At 43.0% G+C, this 21,417-nt stretch overlaps 1 protein-coding gene across 1 annotated transcript; it reads left to right on the top strand.

The window, feature by feature from the left end:
- The first annotated feature begins 125 nt into the window (after window positions 1-125).
- lonp1 (lon peptidase 1, mitochondrial) lies at window positions 126-18,358 on the top strand. The gene is made up of 21 exons (XM_056414139.1): window positions 126-1,854; window positions 3,152-3,240; window positions 5,007-5,126; window positions 5,253-5,418; window positions 6,679-6,792; window positions 6,947-7,008; window positions 7,818-7,947; window positions 8,499-8,582; window positions 8,668-8,736; window positions 8,930-9,081; window positions 10,462-10,600; window positions 10,754-10,932; window positions 11,492-11,579; window positions 13,683-13,805; window positions 13,917-14,033; window positions 14,192-14,332; window positions 15,041-15,206; window positions 15,303-15,389; window positions 16,100-16,227; window positions 16,652-16,816; window positions 17,749-18,358. The coding sequence occupies exons 1-21, from the start codon at window positions 1,348-1,350 to the stop codon at window positions 17,902-17,904; spliced, it is 2,982 nt and encodes a 993-aa protein (XP_056270114.1). The 5' UTR covers window positions 126-1,347; the 3' UTR covers window positions 17,905-18,358.
- The last annotated feature ends 3,059 nt before the right edge of the window (window positions 18,359-21,417 follow it).

Raw genomic sequence — 21,417 nt, 5'->3', positions numbered from 1 at the left:
GTTATTGCAGAATATACATTAATGGTTATTAGCAAAAGAAAATGGTTTTGAGTTAATTGCAAAACAGATGAATATACAGTATAACTAGAACGGGCACTCGGTAGAGCGCATACCTTCGCATTTCACAAGATTGGGCAATGAATTATGAACATGTTGGCATTAGTTGCATGCCAATTGGATAAAAATTGACCGTGCTATGGTAAAAAAGAAGATTTTGACCTTTTCGTGACCTTGACCTTTGACCCGATTGATCCCAAAATCTAATCAAATGGTCCCCGGATAATAACCAATCCCACCGAATTTCATGCAATTCAGTTTAATACTTTTTGTGTTATGCGAATAACACGCATACAAATAAATAAATAAATACGGCGATCAAAACATAACCTTCCGCATTTTCAATGCGAAGGTAATAACAGTAGAAGACCTGGATTTAAAGAATTAGCTGAATACATACATATTAGTGATTAGCTGAATTATATATTAATTGACTGTAAATAACAGATAAATGGAAACATGTACAGAAAGAAATTCTTTGAGCCAACAACGCACCCCCGACTCCGCTAGCCCATGGCCCAGTGTCCCTGGTCAACACTTAGCCACAGTTTACCTTGTGTGAATGTTGTTTAAATATTAGTTAGTCCTTTTGCTGGTAGGCCTACACTTTTTCCAAAGTTCAGTCGGCAATGTGGTGACATTGCAGCTCAGACGTATACATTTGAACTGCTCAGCAATCCATTTGCAGTTGATGTAGAAAGAGCACCAGTGAAATGGAGCCAATAGAGCTCCAGTGTAATGACACATTCATGGCAAAGTAAGACTGGGCGCTGCAGTTTCCAAGCTTCAACGCCGAAGCGATGCCTCAAGTCCGCCTCCATGATGCGTGATTGCTCTGCATGTTATAAAGCAGACATGCCTAGCCTACTAGCCTACTCATTATTCAGAATTTCTATCATATTCATTGAATGTGTTGTAACTCTGTAACGCTGTTCATCCGTAGCCTACACATGACATCTCAAATAAATACCAGCAATTGTACATAACTGATATGTTGCTGTCCCATCATGTGTGAACCATTTCAAGCTCTCACAACCTCACACTCAACCATTAACCAGGTGACGTCACCATGTCTCTGAGAGGTCAGAGTTTAAGGGCACTGGACCACAGCCATCGTGGGGGTCACGTCGGTCAAATCTAACCCGCATGCATTGTGCGACAAGAGCCGGTGATCGATTCTGGCTCGTCTCAAGCGAGCCAATCAGCTTGTCGGTGGAGCAACACGTCATCAAACACTGACGGAAGTAGGTCGGTCACACGCTGTTGCTGTAATAACAGAAAGCTCCAGAAATGGCGACCTGCGCCAAGATGATCCTCGCTGCTAGACACCTGCACAGAAAACTGAACTGGTCCAGGGTGTTCAGGACCAGCACCAGCCGCCCCGGCCTGACCGGCACCACCGCCCCGAGCTGGCTCCACTCTGCGCGGTCCAACTCGAACATTCCGATCAGCACAGCAATGACAGCCGGCTGCAGACTGACCGTCACTCCGCACCGGTGGATGCGGGTCGGGGTCTTTCTCCATGGCCAGACGGATTTCCTCACACCGACCTCTCGACCCTCTAGGATTCAGACCAGGATGTTCGGGAACCGGGGAGGCGGCGCGGGCTTCTCTGGGCAGGACGGCGGGGACAGTGCAGGCTCTGGGGGAGAAGAGTCTGGGGGAGATGGGGGAGTGCCCTATGGACCCCAGATGACCGCCCTCACCCCCATCATGGTCCCGGAGGTGTTTCCTAATGTGCCGCTGATCGCTGTGAGCAGGAACCCAGTGTTCCCCCGCTTCATCAAGATCATAGAGGTGAGGATGATGTTGCCACATTGCCTTCAAGGACACGTGGATGATGCAACCACACAGCAACAGGGAGAACCCTGGTGTGGAGGTGGCTGGCTTTCATTGACTGTGTTGTAACTCTGTAACGCTGTTCATCTTTACGCTTGACCTCTATTGCTTCTGTCCATCCGGGGAGAGGGACTCTCACTTACATGGAGCCTTTCTAGTTCTCAGACCACAGAAAGTGCATACACTGATAACAGAGGCTGCAACACACAGACACACACACACACACACACACACACACACACACACACACACACAAGCACACACACATGATGGAAACATTGATATGTGGATTGGAGGAGCTGAGCATCAACAGCTTATTTTACAATACAATTAGTCCACAACCCAGATCCGCCACAGAGATGTCACCAGGGTTAGCTCCGGTTTTGAGAATTGTTTTTTATTTCAACAAAAAGTTTCTTTAAATATGGACACTAATAATGCAACACACATTAATGGCACCAAATGAAATTATTAGAAATATTGTGAACTTTAGGACGAAAGAGACTGTCGCTTGCCAACTCTTTTATCTGGACCAGTCCCCAATTCCTCAGACTCTGCAGATGTGTGACACCTGTCGCCACATGCAATGCTACCAGAAGCTAATGTGTACACATATCTGATTAGTTATGTGTTTTTAAATGGATATAACATGTTTACACACCCTTGTTAAAATGCCAGATGTGTGTTAGAAAAAAATGACACAAAGATAAATCCTGTCCAAACTGTTCCTACCTTTTTTAATGTGACCTATGAGGTAAACAATTCAATTCAACTTTGTTTGGGGTGAGTGTGGATGGGGGAGCTGTGGCTCAGTGGGCGGCCCTTGGATATGTCTGGGTAAGACCCCTTATCCCAAATTGCTCCGATAGCTGTTCCTGCGGTGTATGAATGTTGTATGGATGTGAGTTAGTCCTAAATAGAAAGGTGGCATGGTAGTCCCTCTCATCAGTCTATGAATGTGTGAATGATGTCATGTAGTGTTAAAGCTTTTTAAAGTGGTATACACAGCTATAAAAGTACAGTCCATTTAACATTTGGTGCTTTATTTAATCAAGAGATTCAAAATTCCCGAAACTCCTGTTGGGTGATTTCCCCAGACGATCACTGGAATGACCCGAAAGTTCTCTTTTCTTTTTGAAGGATTACTGAACATTACATACAAGGGTACATCTGATATTTGAGAAAATGACCAAACTTGTGTGGTAAATGTCTTCAAGTGCTGAGTGTGTGTGACGTGTGTCTTTATCCCCGCCAGGTGAAGAACAAGGCGCTGATGGAGCTGTTGAGGAGGAAGGTTCGTCTGTCTCAGCCGTATGCCGGAGTCTTCCTGAAGAGAGATGATCAGTAAGTCTGATAAGTGTCCTCTTGTCCTTGATAGTCGGGTTGATATGGGCCTGACAAGAGCTTTACTCTTAGACCACGCTCTTCACCAATCTTACGGTTGCTGCTTTTCACCTGGTATAACGTCATTTATGGGACATCTGGTCTTCTGTCATTCGGGGTAGGAATCACCAAAGGCCCCACGATACAATATTTCCACAATACTCAAGTCACAATACCATTTTATTGCAATTTTAAACATTTTACAATATGCAGTGTATAGCTACTGTATATCAAATATCTTCAACTGCAAATGCTGTAGTTCGTGAACATTTGTTTAATCTAATAAGGTCCAGTTTTTATTGGTTCACTTGGTTCATCTCACATTAAAATGGTTGGTCAGTCAAGCAGACAGGCTGACATCATAAATAAAACCCTTTATTGTTGCAGCTGACAAACTGAACTGCTTGTTGTCGTCAACATCGTCCAATCCTGCTGACCTGAGAGATGATTGTACCAGAAAAAAACTCAGCACCCTCTAATGGACAGAAACAGATATGGTTATCAACGGGTTTAATCTGTATTTGCAATTAGTGTGACATCAAATAAAGTTTCTGTATCATGATTATTGTGAGAGGACATATCACAGCTTCACGTATTCACGATTATTAACCAGAATATTTCTATTAGGCCTAAAATGGACTAAAATATGTATTATCATCAACTGAATCCTTTTACTATGTTTAAGTCATATATAGGGGTGTTTTGCATGGAACCTAACATGATTAGGAATTAAAAGATTGGATTTTCATTGATAACAAATTAGTCATTTACATTTTATATTATACGTTGCTTCAAGCTAGTGCTAGGAAGTTGAACATCTCATAATTCATCTCTAATATCTATTTTATTTTGCTTTGAAAACATCTCCTTCAAACAAATGGATTCATTCAGGTTTAAAATGACATTTTACAAGATTACATTTGAACACATCATGGAAACTTTATGATTCACTTTTGCCCAATTGTCATTTTTACTGAGCTTGAACGCACCACAATGTAACTAATAACTAAATATAACCTCCTCACCAGTACGGCTCATTCAGTTGAGTGGGAGGACTCTTTCAAACACACACATGTTCATCGTATTGTTTGACCTTACAAGTTGTCGTCTTTTTACACTGAAAAGACGAATATCTAAAAAGCTAAACTTATCTTTGTCGTCTTTAGTCATGCAAGAAGAGGCTCAGGCCAGATTGTCTATCACACAGCGTTATAAAGACTGTGTGCAGGTGTGGGGCTGTTATTGGAGTATTCGGCTTTGACATTTACAAAGTAGCACTTATTGGCGTTGTCACAAGACGTATAAATACATACATGTATACAGCAAAGAGGCCTTAGTCGGTGCCCGCACAGCCTAAGATGTAAGCATCAGCCCTTTATTCAAGAGGATGTGCATGCTACTTGGACAGCTGCTGCATAAACCACGAGTCTCACTTTGCAGGTCTTGATAGTTTTCTCAATATCAAACTTCACTTCATCAGTTGACCGATATAAGAAAATAAGAAAACCTGATTCAGCCCGAACTATAAGCGCTATTAAAGAGGAAAGTCTTCAGTCTCCTCTTGAATGTGGTGGCTGTCTGCCTCCCAGACTGGAAGTGGAAGCTGGTTCCAATATGAGATATTTGTGTGTGTCAATACGAAACAATGGCTGCAGTGAGATGTGCTAAGACCTGGACATGCTGCTTGTCTCTGTGTTGGCAGCAATGAGTGTTTCTGTCTCTTGCAGCGATGAGTCAGATGTGGTGGAGTCTCTCGATGCCATCTATTCTACAGGGACCTTTGTTCAGATTCATGAGATGCAGGACCTGGGAGACAAGCTGAGGATGATCGTCATGGGACACCGCAGGTTAGAGACACTACTGCTTTTGGGTGAAAGGCATCGTGGTTGGTTGGAATGAAGACCTGTAGACTGTTGCATGTGTATTGTGTCTAACTGAACTATACACGATACCGCTACACTCTGGTCTGTCAGGATCCAAATCACAAGACAGCTGGATATTGAGCCGGAGGAGGCAGCTACGCCCCCCGTGTCGTCAGAGTCTGAGTCGGACTCCCAACACAAACTCCCACCGAGACGCAAAGCCAAGCGCAGCCGCAAGGAACAGCCAGCTCCTCTCACGGAGAAGCTTGAGGACAAGGTATGTAACACGACCCTCACACGCCACAACTATAGCCGTCTACACGTGCTTTCAGTATGACGCTCTCAATCAGCACTCAGACAAATATTTAAGCAAGTTATGCGCCCACTCAGCACTTTTGCCATCTTTTGAACTTTCGTCAACCAAGTTTGAAAAAACCCTGTTTCAGCTGTAAAGCCATGAATGTGTTTCTTCAGGGCTGGAAGTGAGTCGGCACACAGGAATATTTATTTCATTAACAATGACCTGTTGCACAAATAAAAGGAAGAGGACTAGCAAACAGCCAAAGAGGGCAAGTACCCGTGGCCTCTGATCCCCAGTGACCCCAAATATACCAGGTTCCCTCATGTCGACTAGTTTTGGGAAGTTGATTTATTACAAAACTATTTTAAAAATTCATGATTGAAGTACATTATTAACTATGGCTCGGGTCCTGCATGGCTGGCTGAATTTGTGGCCCTCTCTTATAGAAGGGCCCTATGCTTACATGGTGGAAATTTCTAAATAAAGTTTAGTGTCTTCGCATAGCCACACCGAATTAGTGATTAGCTTATTCTTATTGTAAATCTCTGTATGGCTGGTTACATGCAGTGGACGAGGATGGACGGTTCCTTGCCAAACAAACTATGTATTTCTGCACATATATTTAGCTTGTTGACCAAATGTGTTGATAGATTGCTAGTGCGTGCTCCCTGCCTTGTGACAACAACAGTTCTTAGCACGTACAGATGGAGGTGCGTGGAAGTGATTTTCTAGTGAGAAAAAAAATCTGATCTAGCAACATTGCATACGTTAGCTGTTAGCTTCGATGTTGCCAACGTTACTTTTTCTCTCGACGATTTCAAAACCGATTTGTTCTTCACAACGTAGCATTATCCCCACTGTGGGATCAATAAAGTATTTATTGATTATTATCAGGGATTGGTGAAGCATTAATGTCGCTCTCCCAATCAATTGTTTTACTGGAAACCGGCCGACAAAGATTGTCTGTAAAACTTTATTTCGCACTTTGATGGTCAAAATAATGAATGCTCCGTGCTCAACGTGGTTTATAAATGCAGTTTGGTCTGTAAATGTTCACATTTGCACAAGGATGCTTCTCGTGGATTTTATTATTACAACTAAAGATGAAACGAGAATAGATCAAATTAACTTTGTTAACCAGAGGGAAATACTTGAACTATGTAACTCAGTGAATGTTTGTTCATTATGTTTGTGTTTGTGGTTTATGTTTATTTTCACGTTGATGTTGTTGGTCAGATTTCAGAAGCAGAGCTGAGTCCAGAGCTTCAGCCTCTGCCCTCCAACAACATCCTGATGGTAGAAGTGGAAAACATTCAACATGAACAGTTCACAGTCACAGAGGAGGTCAAGGTACAAACACTCACACTACGTGTAATGAACAGCAGGCGGTGGTGCGATGGTACATTTCATCAATAGATTTTCATTAATTACTGATTTTATAAAACAGATGGTCTCATTAAAACGGAAACATCTAAAACTTTAATCTCTAATGTTTGTTTTGCAGGCGCTGACGGCCGAGATAGTGAAGACCATCAGGGACATCATTGCATTGAACCCCCTCTACAGGTCCGACCTGCCATGGCATTCAGTCATCTGTCACAATCGGTTCTATCAGCCCATATTTGTTTAGGTTTTGTTTAGTGCAGTTCACACTTATGATATAGATCTGCATTAACATCTGTAAGGCGATTTAGAAATGTTACTAGCTTTGTGTTAAAAAATCTACCTGTTTGCATCTGTGAGAATATCTTAATTTGAGGGATTCTTTCTATATTTTCTTGAACTGATCACTGCATGACTGGAGATCAGGTCAAACTATATCTTATATATCATCGCATGCACAGTATCGTGGTGTTGATCATCTTACGATTTGATGATTGATGGAACATGGTGCTTAAATTGTTGTAAGTCGTGGGTTAATTTTACAATGAAATACAGCCTTTGACACCAATCTACTTAAAACGTTTTTTTTAATAAATGTCCTCTTTGTCTGTGGCACACATTGGGACTGTTGAGCTGATTATCAATAGGATATGGAACCAAGTTGAACCAGGTCTGTTCCAGTCTGGGTCCGTTGCTGTTGAGAGCCGGCAGATGAAATCATAAAGTGTGCAATATGTAAAGATGCTAATCTAAAGTCATCAGATCCAGTTGCTGCCAGTCATTTTCAAAAAGCACCACTTGTGTGTCGACCTCAGGACGCAAGTCAAGGTTGAACCTGAAGTTTACTTCTCTTTACAGCGTTGGCTCCCCTCGAGTTCCCTTTGCCGCCTCTCCGTCCACTCTGAGTTTTCCCCTCCGATTGACTCCTTTCCAAGTCTCCTTTACAAGGCGGCTGAATTCATTCTCCTTGTGTGTGTCCGTCTGTCCGTCAGAGAGTCGGTCCTCCAGATGATGCAGGCCGGTCAGAGGGTGGTTGATAATCCCATCTACCTCAGCGACATGGGAGCAGCGCTGACGGGAGCCGAGTCCCAGGAGCTACAAGACGTCCTGGAAGAGGTCAATGTGAGTGTCTCCGTGCTCAAAGGCCTTTGAGGGACTGGTCCACTCCGTGGAGGACATGGTCGAGGTTGATCAGGCATTTATTTAACAAACCAAACAGTTAGTCCTGATCCTTCATGTCGTATCTTTTAAACTGAAACATACTGGCACTTCTATTCAGATGAATTATAATATCTTGAAAAACTATTCCGATAAATAATAGTTAATACAGCAACTTTGTGTGGCTTTCACAAGTACAAGCATTCATTCTGATGGGGAAAGCTTGAATGGGATTATTACTGCCCCCTGAGGCGATGAGGAAGGAAACACCCACAGGGACGACGGTCCAAGTGGCAGTTTGGTTTCATCCCATCAACCATAAGAGGCCCAACCGTCAGCCCATTTCACGATGAGTCAATATGTTTGGTTACAATGAAGTAGTTGATTTGGCGAATGCACTTTGAACATTACACATACTTTTCTAAATATATAGTTTCTATTTGTATATGAAGTTCTTCGATTGGGGAGTTGAAAGTGTGCAGGCCTTTGAAACCCATTGCTGTGTTCCTCTGCAGATCCCGAAGCGTCTCTACAAGGCTCTGTCTCTGCTGAAGAAGGAGTATGAGCTGAGTAAACTGCAGCAGCGACTGGGCCGAGAGGTCAGAGGTCATCACCAAACATGTAATGGCCACTTCTCTGCTGATCACCCTCAGGCATTCATGTGTGTCCCTGCTTTGCTCTCAGGTGGAGGAGAAGATCAAACAGACCCACAGGAAGTACCTGCTACAGGAGCAGCTCAAGATCATTAAGAAGGTAGAGCAACCCGGGTCGTCTGCCTGCCTGTCTGTCTGTCTGTCTGTCTGTCTGCCTGCCTGTCAGTAGCATTATTGTATGTGATTTACCAAAGTGGATCTCAACCCCCAACTGTGTGGTCATGGCCTGACTAGGCTATGGTGGTTCTATCTTCTTAACATGTGCCCACTTGTGCGTGCTGTGGCGGTTTCAGGAACTAGGTCTGGAAAAAGAGGACAAAGACGCTATCGAGGAGAAGTTTCGAGAGAGACTCACCGAGAGGACTGTGCCACAACACATAATGGACGTCATCAATGAAGAACTCAACAAACTGGGACTTCTGGACAACCACTCCTCAGAATTCAAGTTGGTCTTGTTTATTCTTTTTGTCCCACTAGATTACTCAGAGATTCTTAACAACGGTACTGATGGCAGCTATATCTTCAATTACATCATCATTCTATCATTTGTTTCAGAGATGTTTTTGCCCTAACTTTAGTTTTGTCTGAGTTTAACATCTCGACATTGCAGGTCATCCAGGTTTCTATGGACTTATGCTTGGAATTTAGCTCACTGGTTATTGTCGTCTGGCATTATTATCATTATTAAGGGTTTTGTAATAATATTGGCTGCTCTGGGAGTGCCGTGGTACGTCTAGCAGGAGATTAGCTTTGCTTGAGGGAGGAGTTATCTGGATGACGACCAAACAGAGTGGCCTTTCATTTAGTCAACTATTCGGGATGTGCAGAAAATAATTCCTGATTTCATAATGGCCCACTGATCTTTTTCTTTCTAGTGCCATATAAAGGAAACAATAAAGTAGTACTTGAATATGAGATACAAGTTACTGTTAATTACTATACTACAATATTGTATTATGTCTATGGATCATATCATTTGTTAAACCTTCAGATCTGTTGCAACTTGATTAATTTGTACACAAGCACAAGGACACAGGAATATAGATTCCTACCAACAGTGTCACACTCTCCCAGTGGCTGTAAGATGGAAAGAAAACGAGGAAGGACGCACTCCGATTTGCTCGACCCTAAGATACATACGATGTGGTTTGGCCAGATACACTGAATGTAAACAACTTGAATTAATGTATAACTTGAATATAACAAACTTCGTTTTAGAAAAATAGCAATACAGAGCTTTGTCATCTGAATAAAGATAGTCACGACAATTTATTATCAAGATGTAATATTGTTAATACAAATTGTGAAAGACAGTAACTGATGAAGAAGGAAGCTTTGACGGTGGTACAATTTACAACACGATTATTTCCCAAAATTGCACATTGATGCAGGAATTCCTGAAAACTTTTACCGGACATGTAATGAAAACTGATAACACATTGCCCCTGCAGGAGCAGAGCATGAGCAACAGTGTCAAATACTTGTGTCGGATGGACAAAGAAGGCAGCACAATATTTCCTCGTCAACAGCAGATACCACAGTGGCGGTGCGATGTACTACAGGCAGCTTTCAAGATTTAAAGCAGAATATCTTGAGTTCCCATACAAAGTAGAACCTGCCCATCAGGGCTTTAACTAATCCTTCGGACCCATTTAAAGGAATGAAGTGCAGTGACAGTAACAGATAAACATGTCTTCACATCCACTGCAGCAGCCTCTCCTCCCACCAAACAGTACGATTGAGTCCTGTCCTTCACACCTCAATCCTTTCTGTTCTGTTTTACACGACAACAACATCAACAAACAACAACACCTCTGTGTTTCAGTGTAACCCGTAACTACCTTGACTGGCTGACCAACATGCCATGGGGTACCTACAGTGAAGAGAACGTATCATTGCAAAGAGCCAAAGAGGTTCTGGAAGAAGATCATTATGGCATGGATGATGTAAAGAAGCGCATACTGGTGAGCAAACGCACACTAACACACCATTTCAAGCACAAAATAATAACAACACTTTTTTACTTGGATGACAAATATAGTTTTAAAACAATTCAAAAGCTGTGGAGCTTTTTCTTGTGGAAATGAACTCGACCTCCTCTTCGTTTTTTTGGGCAGGAATTTATCGCCGTGAGCCAGCTGCGTGGCTCCACCCAGGGGAAGATCCTATGTTTCTACGGCCCCCCAGGTGTAGGAAAGACCTCCATTGCCCGCTCCATAGCCAGAGCCCTCAACAGACAGTACTACAGGTTCAGCGTGGGAGGCATGACCGATGTGGCTGAGATCAAAGGACACAGGTCTGGAAAGCTACACTGTCATCATTAGTGAGGGACCTTACGATGGCACACGTTCAGAGCGCTGCCTCTGGAATCTGGCAAAGATTAAGAAAGTCGATGGGAAATGGACATCTGATTCTAGGATTAACTGTAGCAACAATGGGATGGATGACAACGATAGATGCACTGGTATTAAATGTCTGGGCCAATAACGAGAATAAGCTTACAAATGCAAAATGAGACTTCATCATAGTATAAAGCATTTGATTATTATGCACTTCAATGTTATAACCTTATTCTATCATTTTTTAAAAATATTTTAGATATGTAGAATAATTAAAACCAGACTTTCTCTACTTATTGAAACATGTATATGCTACAAAAAACATTGAACTAAATTGGCATATCGTTGGAAAGATAAACTGCAACCACTGATTCCATGTTGTGGCAATATTAGGATAATTACATTGCACACATCCTTCATATATCGTGCATTCCTACTTTCAACCTGATTAAAATATGGTGGCATGATTTTCTGAAATGTGATTTTGTGTGTGTGTGTGTGTGTGTGTGTGTACAGGAGAACGTATGTTGGAGCAATGCCAGGGAAGATTATCCAGTGCCTGAAGAAAACCAAGACAGAGAACCCTCTGGTGCTCATAGATGAGGTCAGTGGGATGCGCCTTCAGTTGCGTCCGATGAGTTCAATATAAATCCAAATCAGAACGATTAATAATATTGGAATAAGTCTGCAGATGTAAGATTAACTCTCTGCAATTACTGGCTACTTTCTTTAATCTTCAGTTACTTGGAGATGACTAATATGTCCTTTAGATGTGGACAGCATTGTTTGTATGTTTGTGATTTCAATCATATCATCAAATCCTCCTCTCAAATATTGTATATATTGTATTTTTAACCATTCACTCACACTGTATACCAAAACTCAGACCGCTACCATCACTTTATGATTATTCTTCTATATGGTCTCCTAATATCCTAAGAAATTCAGAGCACATTTAAATTAATCAAAATGTTGAAGATGTATTTATCTCATCAACAATGTCGTCCGAAGATGAAACAAGAGTCTCGAGCTAATGTCAGCGGCTCGTTGAGGCTTTACTCGAGTTAACTGCTGACATCAGCATGCTAACATGCCCACAAAGATTATGCTAGCATGTTGATGTTTAGGAGGTATAATGTATAACATGTTCGCCATATTAGTTAAGAGTGTTAGCATTCTAGAATGTGCTAATGATAAATATACAGAAAGTACAGATGAGGTGGAATGTCATGAGTTTTGCATGTAAAAGGTCATAGATCCAAGTATATGGCTCAGTGGTGGAGCCGGTCATCCTTCAATCGGTGGTTAGATCCCCGACTCTACAAGCCCATGTTCATGTGGAACCCCTCCCATCAGTGGGAATGGGTGAATGATGACATGTAGGGTTAAAGACTTTTAGTGTTCGGAAGACTGAGATGGCTGAGGTTGTGTGTGGGAGCGCGTCGTCCAGGAGGTCAGAAAGGTATGAAGAGGGTCAGGCTGTGAAGGGCTTTGTAGGTGATGAGGAACAACTTGAACTGGTTTATTTGCTGTGGGCGAGTCAGGGAGCTTTTGAAGGACTGGGGTCATGTGGTCTCTGGTGGACTGGGGTCATGTGGTCTCTGGTGTAGGAGAGCAGACGAGCAGCTGAGTTCTGGATGTAGTTTGTTGATGATTTTGGAGGATGTGCCGTACAGGATGTGATTGCAGTACTCCAGTCAGGCTAGCGGACAGGATTGTGCAGCGTGCTGCAAGTTATCCGCGATCAGGCGGCTTCCCACCTTGTTGAGGTGAATACCATCGTTCCTAAAAGAGGAAGAGCGGTCCCTGATCAGATTTGAGTTGTCAAAGAAGCCCACGTTGTGGGTCCTGCAGGCGGACTGGAGCCAGACACTGAGGACTCTGCTGAACCGTTGGGATCCACGGCGGGTTGGACCACTGATCACAACAAACAGTCCACAGCTGTTAAAGACGTATAGAAGACTTTTTTTTAAAAATCAATCTTGTTCAGCTCAGACTGTTGGAGGGCGGTGTCGTTGATTCCCACATGAACAATAATTCGTTGAACGGTGGTCGGGAGTGTGAAACAATGAGTGGCTCCATTGAAGAATAAATTCAGAATCCTGATTATAAAGTCGGACAGAAGACAGAACGTGGAGCTGACACCGTGCGCTTAGCGGGTGGATGAGGGAGGTGAAGTTTGGCTCGTGTCGGTGGAGAGGACCGAGGAGGACTGAGAACGTGATGCTGGATCTTGCAGCCGTGGCGGTGTAAAGATCGGTATAGAGCAGCGAGTCCTGGGGCAGGACCCTCAGGAATGGCTGCCGCAGACCTGGAGCTGTGCAAGGCAGCAGGTGTGGTGGTGGAGGAAGCTGGGAGGCCGACACCGAATATGATATGATTTGATATTCCTTTATTCGTCCCACAATGGGAACATTTCAAAAATCACAGCAGTGGTGCACATCAGAGCATCAATGAAAATAAATATAAAACACAAAACTAAATACTAAAAACTAAACACTAATACTAAATATACAGAGGGAAAACAAAGTAAAGTGCAGAGTTTGCCAGGATCTCCAGCGATCTACTGCAGTTTGAATGCACAACATCCTTCAGTTGGAGCCCATTTTCAACACAACAAGCACAAAATGAAAACAAAGTCCTGAAGTGCACATTTATCGATACTGTATATAAAGCAGCGTGTCTTTCACTAACTTGTCATGACCAGGTGGATAAGATGGGTCGTGGTTACCAGGGAGATCCATCCTCCGCACTCCTGGAACTTCTGGACCCTGAACAGAACGCCAACTTCCTGGACCACTACCTGGATGTTCCCGTAGACCTGTCGAAGGTAGGAGTGTGTGCTCCGTGTGTTCATTATCATCGTCAGTGCTTCATGGAGATTACCATGAAAAGCTTTTTTGTGTCGAACTTATTTAACTTTTCTTCTGTTCCAATAAAGATTTTGTTTATCTGCACGGCCAATGTGGTTGACACCATCCCCGAGCCTCTCAGAGACCGGATGGAGATGATCAATGTGTCTGGTTATGTCGCCCAGGAGAAACTGGCCATCGCTGAGGTTTGATATATTTACACCGAACACATTGTTATGGTTATTGTTGTACATTTGTAATGACAGTTGCATAGTTTTTCTCACAGTTTTGATAACGAGTACTAAGTAGAAAATGTATATGCGTTGCTTTCACATAATTCACATTTCTCTGTCTGTCTCTCCAGCATTACCTGGTCCCTCAGCTGCGCTCCCACTGTGGTCTGACGGAGGAGAAAGTCTCCATCTCCTCCGATGCCCTCAGTCTGCTCATCAGACAGTACTGCAGGGAGTCGGGGGTCAGAAACCTGCAGAAACAAATTGAAAAGGTAAAATACTGTAAAGCTCTGTTTTGACTCTACTCAACCAAAGCTGGCATGCATCCGACTACTCGGAACTAATATTTATTTCTTAATCAACAATAAATCATGCATATATATATTCTACTATTTCAATTAAATTCTGTATATTTTGCGGAGCCAACATTTTTAAATTTGCCTCCGAGGGCTTTAGAATCTGTACACATAAACTGTCCCAGGACCTCACATCGGATCAGGTACAACAGAAAAGAAAACTGGAAAAAAACGTTCACAGGGAAAAAAGTAAAGAAACCTTCAGGAGAGCAACAGAGGAGGACCCCTCTCCCCGGATGGACAGAAGCTACAGATGTCATGTGTACAGATGACCAGAGTTACAGAGATACAACACATTCGATGACTGACAGAGTGTTTGAATAATTAGTAGTAGGCTTGGACCACAATCCAGATTTCCACAATCCATGAAACAGAAGGAATTTAAACTATTTTATCCTTTTAAGAGGACGAGTAGAGATTAATGGTGTGTGGTGGGCGGGTCAGAAAACCACCTGCTGAACTTCAATCGGAGTCACTTTTACTGACTACTGGAAATTAGTAACTTCAGTCAGTGGACTGTGACAAATACTTTATTATTTCTGATCGTCATGGCACAGTGTGTCACACAGAACGCAGCACATCCTCCATTCTCTGCGTGTAATCCCTGATTGGTTTGTCCGGCAGGTTTTCCGTAAAGTGGCGTTCTGCATCGTCAGCGGTGAACAAACCACCGTGACCGTCACACCCGACAACCTGCAGGTCTATGTGGGGAGACCCATTTTCACAGTGGATCGAATGTACGATGTCACCCCACCAGGAGTGGTTATGGGGCTGGCATGGACTTCTCTTGGTGAGACACACACACTCACACACACACAGACACACACACTCAGACACACGGACGGACGGACAAAAAATAAACGAGTGCCTTTTGTTCACTTTGTAGGAGGGTCAACGTTGTTTATCGAGACTTCACTGCGCTGTCCTTCTGGAGGAGCTGACCCTAAAGGGGAGGGGTCACTGGAGGTCACAGGTCAGTCAGGAAGTCCATGAACTGAGTCACTTTCCAGGGTGGCGTTTAATTAAACACTGTCAAGCACCAGTCTGATATATTCAGCAGAAACTGAAATAGAGTAAAATATTTGACCGCCGAGACCACCTGAGTATTTATTTATTTATATATTCTATCATAGAAGTTGTTCACAGGAGGATATCTTGTTCTTTCTTCATTGCGTCTCCATTTTCTCTGCAATGGTCTGTGGAATATTCTAGTTTACTTCAAATGGATTCATAAGTTATGCTCGTACCTTTCGAAGGAGACCAGGTCTATGCATATGAGCTTTATGGTTTATAATATTTGAACTTGTTCTGTTTAGTTTTTCACAGGTTGCACTTATTGTTATTATCTTGAAGAGATATCCAGTGCAAAACAGGTTAATTGCACTCCCAATAAGCTATTTCTTTGCCAGTGTGCTTTTTGGCACACGTATAACTTTATTTGCATTGTTCTAACAAAGTGATTACACATTTGGTTTACTTGAAAGTGATTTACATTTTCTTTATTCTATTATTTGAAAGAGCACAGATGGAGGAGTCACAACAAGTTATTTCAATAAACATTCAGCATGGACCGTTTGGTTGGGGCGGTGGGGTCTCAACGTTTCTTCCTCCAAAGCGATGCGTGGCAGAAGAGTTTGAGAACCACTCAGTGAGGAGGTCAACGGTGTTGCTGCTCCTCTGCAGGTCAACTGGGTGATGTCATGAAGGAAAGTGCAAAGATCGCTTCAACCTTTGCCAGAGTCTTCCTGATGAGCCACGAACCAGACAACCCCTTCCTGGTCAACTCCCACCTGCACCTGCATGTCCCTGAGGTAACCATGGCAATGCAGTCATGTATCATAATGACTTCATTATTAGCATTGCTCAATTATGTAAACAAATAGTTTTTCTAGAGTTCTTGACAAAATGTGTTGAATACATTTGCAGCTCGCTAATTAATTATGTAAGTCATTATCTTGGATTGATTAGCCTGTTCTGATTATTAACATGTGTATGGCGTGGCTAACGTTCACTGCACGACACAAAGATGGACGGATGCTACCAAATAGAAAGCTGAGCGTTCCTGCAGATTCATGTTCCGCTTGCTCGCCAAATGTTGTGATAAATTGCCGGTGTTACCGTCTGACTGGAGAGGTTTTATTGCATCCGTGATATCAGTTCTCAGCATCTACTGCAGTAAGATGGAGCCACACTGTGGATCCTTTCTACTGGTCAATAACGTCTCTTGTATCCTAGGGGGCGACTCCCAAGGACGGACCCAGCGCTGGCTGCACCATCGTCACAGCCCTGTTATCCCTGGCCACCAACCGGCCGGTGCGTCAGAACTTAGCCATGACTGGTGAAGTGTCACTGACTGGCAAAATACTGCCAGTCGGCGGAATTAAAGAGAAAACTATCGCGGTGAGTCCAAGAAGGTGGTGGTCTTTACGAGCGCTAGATTCCTTTTAGGGAATCTGTCATTTTACTGCAGTTCCGAGCAGTCCCCCTGGGGCTCGGGCAGGATCTGGGTCGGTCCGTCGTCGGTCGCAGGACAGCATGCTGGGAAGAGTGGCCATTGTCACTACCTGCAGGGAGAGAGGGGGCAGCAAGCCCGCAGATTAAGGATCTCGTAAAGCTGACAGAGCTATTAGCCACTTTCACTTTCCCGGACAATTAGAGCCGGTCAACGACAGATGAGGACTGGGAACTAAACCCATGAAGAAACAGTTTAGCTCGTTGGCCGTCTCCCTCCAACCCTGAAGCCAGTTTTCTGCTTCATCCCGCTCCACACCTCCCTCACGTTGTTCTGCTGGAGTTTGGCCTCATCCACTTCCTGAGCTTGTCCTTCAGGTACTCTCCTGATCTCATCCTTGTCCTCAGACCTGAAAGCTGCTTTCTTCTTCTCACCCTGGTGGTCCATACAGCACATCCCAGTCCGTCAACTCACAGCAGCCCAAAAATGCACCAGGAAGCTGAATCTGTAGTTTGGACACAGTGGAGTGGAGGGTGTCCGCTGATTGTTGCTGAGAGCCCAAAACATAAACTCTCATATTACTTCACAAACCACACAATGTTACTCACAAGGTGACAGTGTGAGGGTGTATATTAGCCACATTTATTTTCAGGTTTAAAACATTTATTTACACATAACGGTGCTTGGAGAAGTTCAGGGAGTGGATACAACTATTAGGGGTCATCTGTCCAGCAGTGGGCCAACATGTCGGATGACATTACAAGCCGTAGAGTCCACTGCTGTCGGGGCACAAATGTAGTTGTTTTTGTCAAATTCATTTTGAATTTCAACTAATGTATGTATTTACTCATTAATTTGAACTGGATCTTGTCACTATTAGGCCCGCCGTGCTGGTGTGACTTGCATCATCATGCCAGATGAGAATAAGAAGGACTTCTCTGACCTGCCCGACTACATCAGCCAGGGCCTCGAGGTCCACTTTGTGGATCACTACAGCCAAATCTACCCCATCGCCTTCCCACAGGACCAGTCTTAACCGGCTTTCAAGATGGACTAAGACTTATTCCTCCTGGTTTGTTACTGGATAAGACGGATAAGACGGGCATCTGGTTGTAGTTTTCGTAGATGTGCCGTTTGCACAGTTATTTCTTCTGGAGTCCTCCAGAGGAACAGCTGACTTTGTGATGATTCACGGGACCATCATGTGGGAGGAAACAACATCACTGAAGTGAAAGCGTGCTGCCGACTGTGCCAAAGACGGACATACACAGGAAAGTCATGGTGGTGATGAACACTGGCCGGTCATCACAGGATATGATGTCATCGTTAACTGAGGTTGAGGTGGCAATCTTGCAGCCTCGTCTCTTTATACAGGGATAGGAGGGACTGTTTCAAAGATTTCTTATATTATTTTTAATAATCCTGGCCAGATGTGAAGATGATGTTGAAAATAATTCAATCATAAAATCAACTTTGTCTTTACCAATCAACCTGTGATTTTTTGTTTTAATTTAGTTGTCATCCTTGTCTGGATGGTTGTTGTGAGAAAATGTTATCTAACAAAAACTACAAGATTTCTACTGTTGGGATGCAGCCATTCACAGGTCTGGTTATAAACTAATATTGAAGATGATTATTAATATCCATTTAAATAGCTATATAAAATATACTAAATTATCAATTTGGATATCTAAAAAATTACCAGAAATGACCACATCATAGCTAGTATTTATTTTATTTTGTGAAGCACTACAAATGTTTGTATGCAAAGTACTTTACAAGTAAAGAGTGACATATGCAGTATATACACGATTGATGATGGTCAGTCTCCCACCTGTGGGCGGAGTCATCCCCATCTGAGAGGAGTCCACTGAGGGTGATGTCATCAGTGAACTTCAGGAGCTTGATGGACTGGTGACTGGAGGTGCAGCTGTTGGTGTACAGGGAGAACGCAGCCTTGGAGCAAGCTGACCTCTGACCCCCCGCTGTTTTTACTGTACGTACAAAAGTGAGCGTTCCTTTGACCAGAATGTCCAATAATACCGTTTGTGGTAAATTAACAAATACAAACATTCAACACAAGCGTTGCTACGGTTTGTTCTTTTTTTAAGCAAAGAGTAGATGTTTATCAGACTCATGAGCCACAACGGCTCCTCATCCCAGAACACTCTTTGCACCATCAGTTGCAAAACATGTCAGTTGCCTACGAAGACATCCGAAAGATGGTGGAAATTGACTGAGTCTAACTCGGTAGCAAGATTTGCTTCAACAATTCCCTCTGACCATTCTATGGTCATTTTAAGTATGTACAATCTATATCAAAACCACAACAGAAGTATTTATGTAACTTTCAGCAAATTCATCATCAAAGGTCGCCTTCGCTGGTATTGCTGGACATACTCATTAATAATTTGTAATTCTGGGCTCTACAAAACAAACTGAATTTAATTGTATAGAAGCGTGTCGCAGTGTCTATATCTACAGAGACCTGCCCTCTGACAGTATTTTATTATTTTACTGACATTTCAACCGCCATAAAAATGCAGTGAACAGGTGCAAGCACAAGCAGAATAGGACTCTCAATAAAAAAATACTTAACACTGAACACAGAGCTAATTTCTGCCTCTTTGTCATTTGTACTCATTTGCATCATCGACACCAACGCTTCATCATCCATTGTGAGAATAACCACCATTGTTTCAACATTCTCAGACAGGCCAGGAAACACAGCACCGTTGTGGTCGGGCTCCATTGCGAGCTCATTGGCTCTTCCCACATTGTATCTGCTCCATCTCTTGACATAGACACAACTAACGTCAACTAACAGACGTGTTGTTTGTAATATAGACAGTTTATGGTTTAGCTCTTTACCAAGATGAGGTACACTACAGCTCTGGACGCCCAGCTATATTTTCCCCCTCCATTTCTGATTCCACGATGTCATTGTTTACACGAGGATCTCGATGCTTATCTTCTGTTTGCTTTGCGACAAAACGACGCACAGATTTTTTACTTCAGTTTAAATATTTCAAATTGCGCAAATATATGAATGTTGTGTTACATCATACTCTTTGTGCCTTTAACATGTGCAGTATAATTATGTATTTGGTTGTTTGCCCATCCAGGACAAGATAAACATACTTGCTCATCTTGGCAAGAAAAGAGCACTTTAGTAGCACTTAAATGGCACTTACTTCAAGATAAAATCTGTTAGTTTACAGCCAAGATAATGCTTTCATAAATATTTATGACACTTCAATCCCACTCAAAATATCACCATATTCATGTGAGCTGTATCTGTGAAGACTATTTTTGCAATATTTTGCCTACCAAGCCCCCCCCCACCCCCCCCTGCAGACTGGGGGCTTGGTAGGCAAGAAAACATGGAAGTCTGTGTGTGCCTGAAGATGGAAGAGACCGGTAGCTCCGGTTTCCTCACCAAATGTGTTCTTCCTTGAGTCTCTACAGGTGGAAAGTTAAACGATCTATCGATATGCTGCAAGGAGCCGAGGTGCCCCCAGCCAGTTCTCGTCCTCCAGAATGTCCTTTAAATAAGAAAGACATTTGAGAATTAGAAGGGATACATTGATGCATTATAATAAGGATAAAGCACGGCCGGTGAGGCAAAAACACTGGTGAAAAAATTATCATTTTTCATCCAGGACAAGAAAAAAAAAGAAGATGGATTCTGCAACATATGAAATTAGTGGCCACATTTTTCAGCATTTAGGAAGAAACAGACATTAAACCGAGCAGTTTCTGGTCAGAAGGACATTTCCCTTTTACATTTCATTTAGCTGACGCTTTTATCCAAAGCGACTTACATTCATACACCGTAGACTCAGCTACGGGGATTCAGGGTTAAGTGTCTTGCTCAATTCTCTGTAGCTCTCTGCTGGATGGACGTTACGTCATTCAAATGAATTACAATGAACTCTAATGTAATGAGAATTAGTCTTGACATTCTCTTGTTCGCTTGACAGCTGTAACGACATGTTGTGTTTCTTCAGTTTGGTTTATTAATGTGTGACTTTATCCGGTTGTTGTGGCCGGAAGTACATGTAGCCGTCATGTCCATTGAAATATATGATAAAGGGTTTTCTACTGTACGTCAGTCAACATAAAAATATAAATAGTGTGGATATTATGATGAAAAGAGCATCCCAGGGTTTCTTTTGAATCACGCCACGTGATAAACGTGCACGTCTCCGCTGAATAACGTTCCTGATGAAGGCCTTACTTCAGGATACTCAATTAATGTTAGAAACAGTCTGCTTCATTGGATTTGGCTGATAAAAGCAGGTGAAGTAAAGATACTTTCTGCCTTTACGAACAGAATTGTGTGTGTATTGTCAAGATATGATGCCCATTAGAGGCTCATTCCAGGAGGAGGGTTATTACTTCCACCAGGCGCAGTGAGTCACTGGAACACACGTTTCCCCAGAGCTCTTTCAAGTTCAGGGGATGGCTGTGGCACGGTGCCAGGTGTTCACCTCCAAGCTGAGCACGCATTCATGGCCCGGCTCAACGCAGTCTCCCAACAGGTGTT

Source organism: Pseudoliparis swirei, chromosome 5 (assembly GCF_029220125.1).
Source record: "Pseudoliparis swirei isolate HS2019 ecotype Mariana Trench chromosome 5, NWPU_hadal_v1, whole genome shotgun sequence".
NCBI lineage: Eukaryota > Metazoa > Chordata > Actinopteri > Perciformes > Liparidae > Pseudoliparis > Pseudoliparis swirei.
This window is presented reverse-complemented; position numbering and strand designations above follow the sequence as displayed.

What these genes read in the sequence shown, in the direction of transcription:
- lonp1 (XM_056414139.1), top strand. Translation starts at nt 1,348, where the DNA reads ATGGCGACCTGCGCCAAGATGATCCTCGCTGCTAGACACCTGCACAGA. An exon ending in AGCAGCGACTGGGCCGAGAG is followed by an intron (nt 8,583 to 8,667) that starts GTCAGAGGTCAT and finishes CTTTGCTCTCAG; the next exon opens with GTGGAGGAGAAGATCAAACA. An exon ending in GGGGTCACTGGAGGTCACAG is followed by an intron (nt 15,390 to 16,099) that starts GTCAGTCAGGAA and finishes GCTCCTCTGCAG; the next exon opens with GTCAACTGGGTGATGTCATG.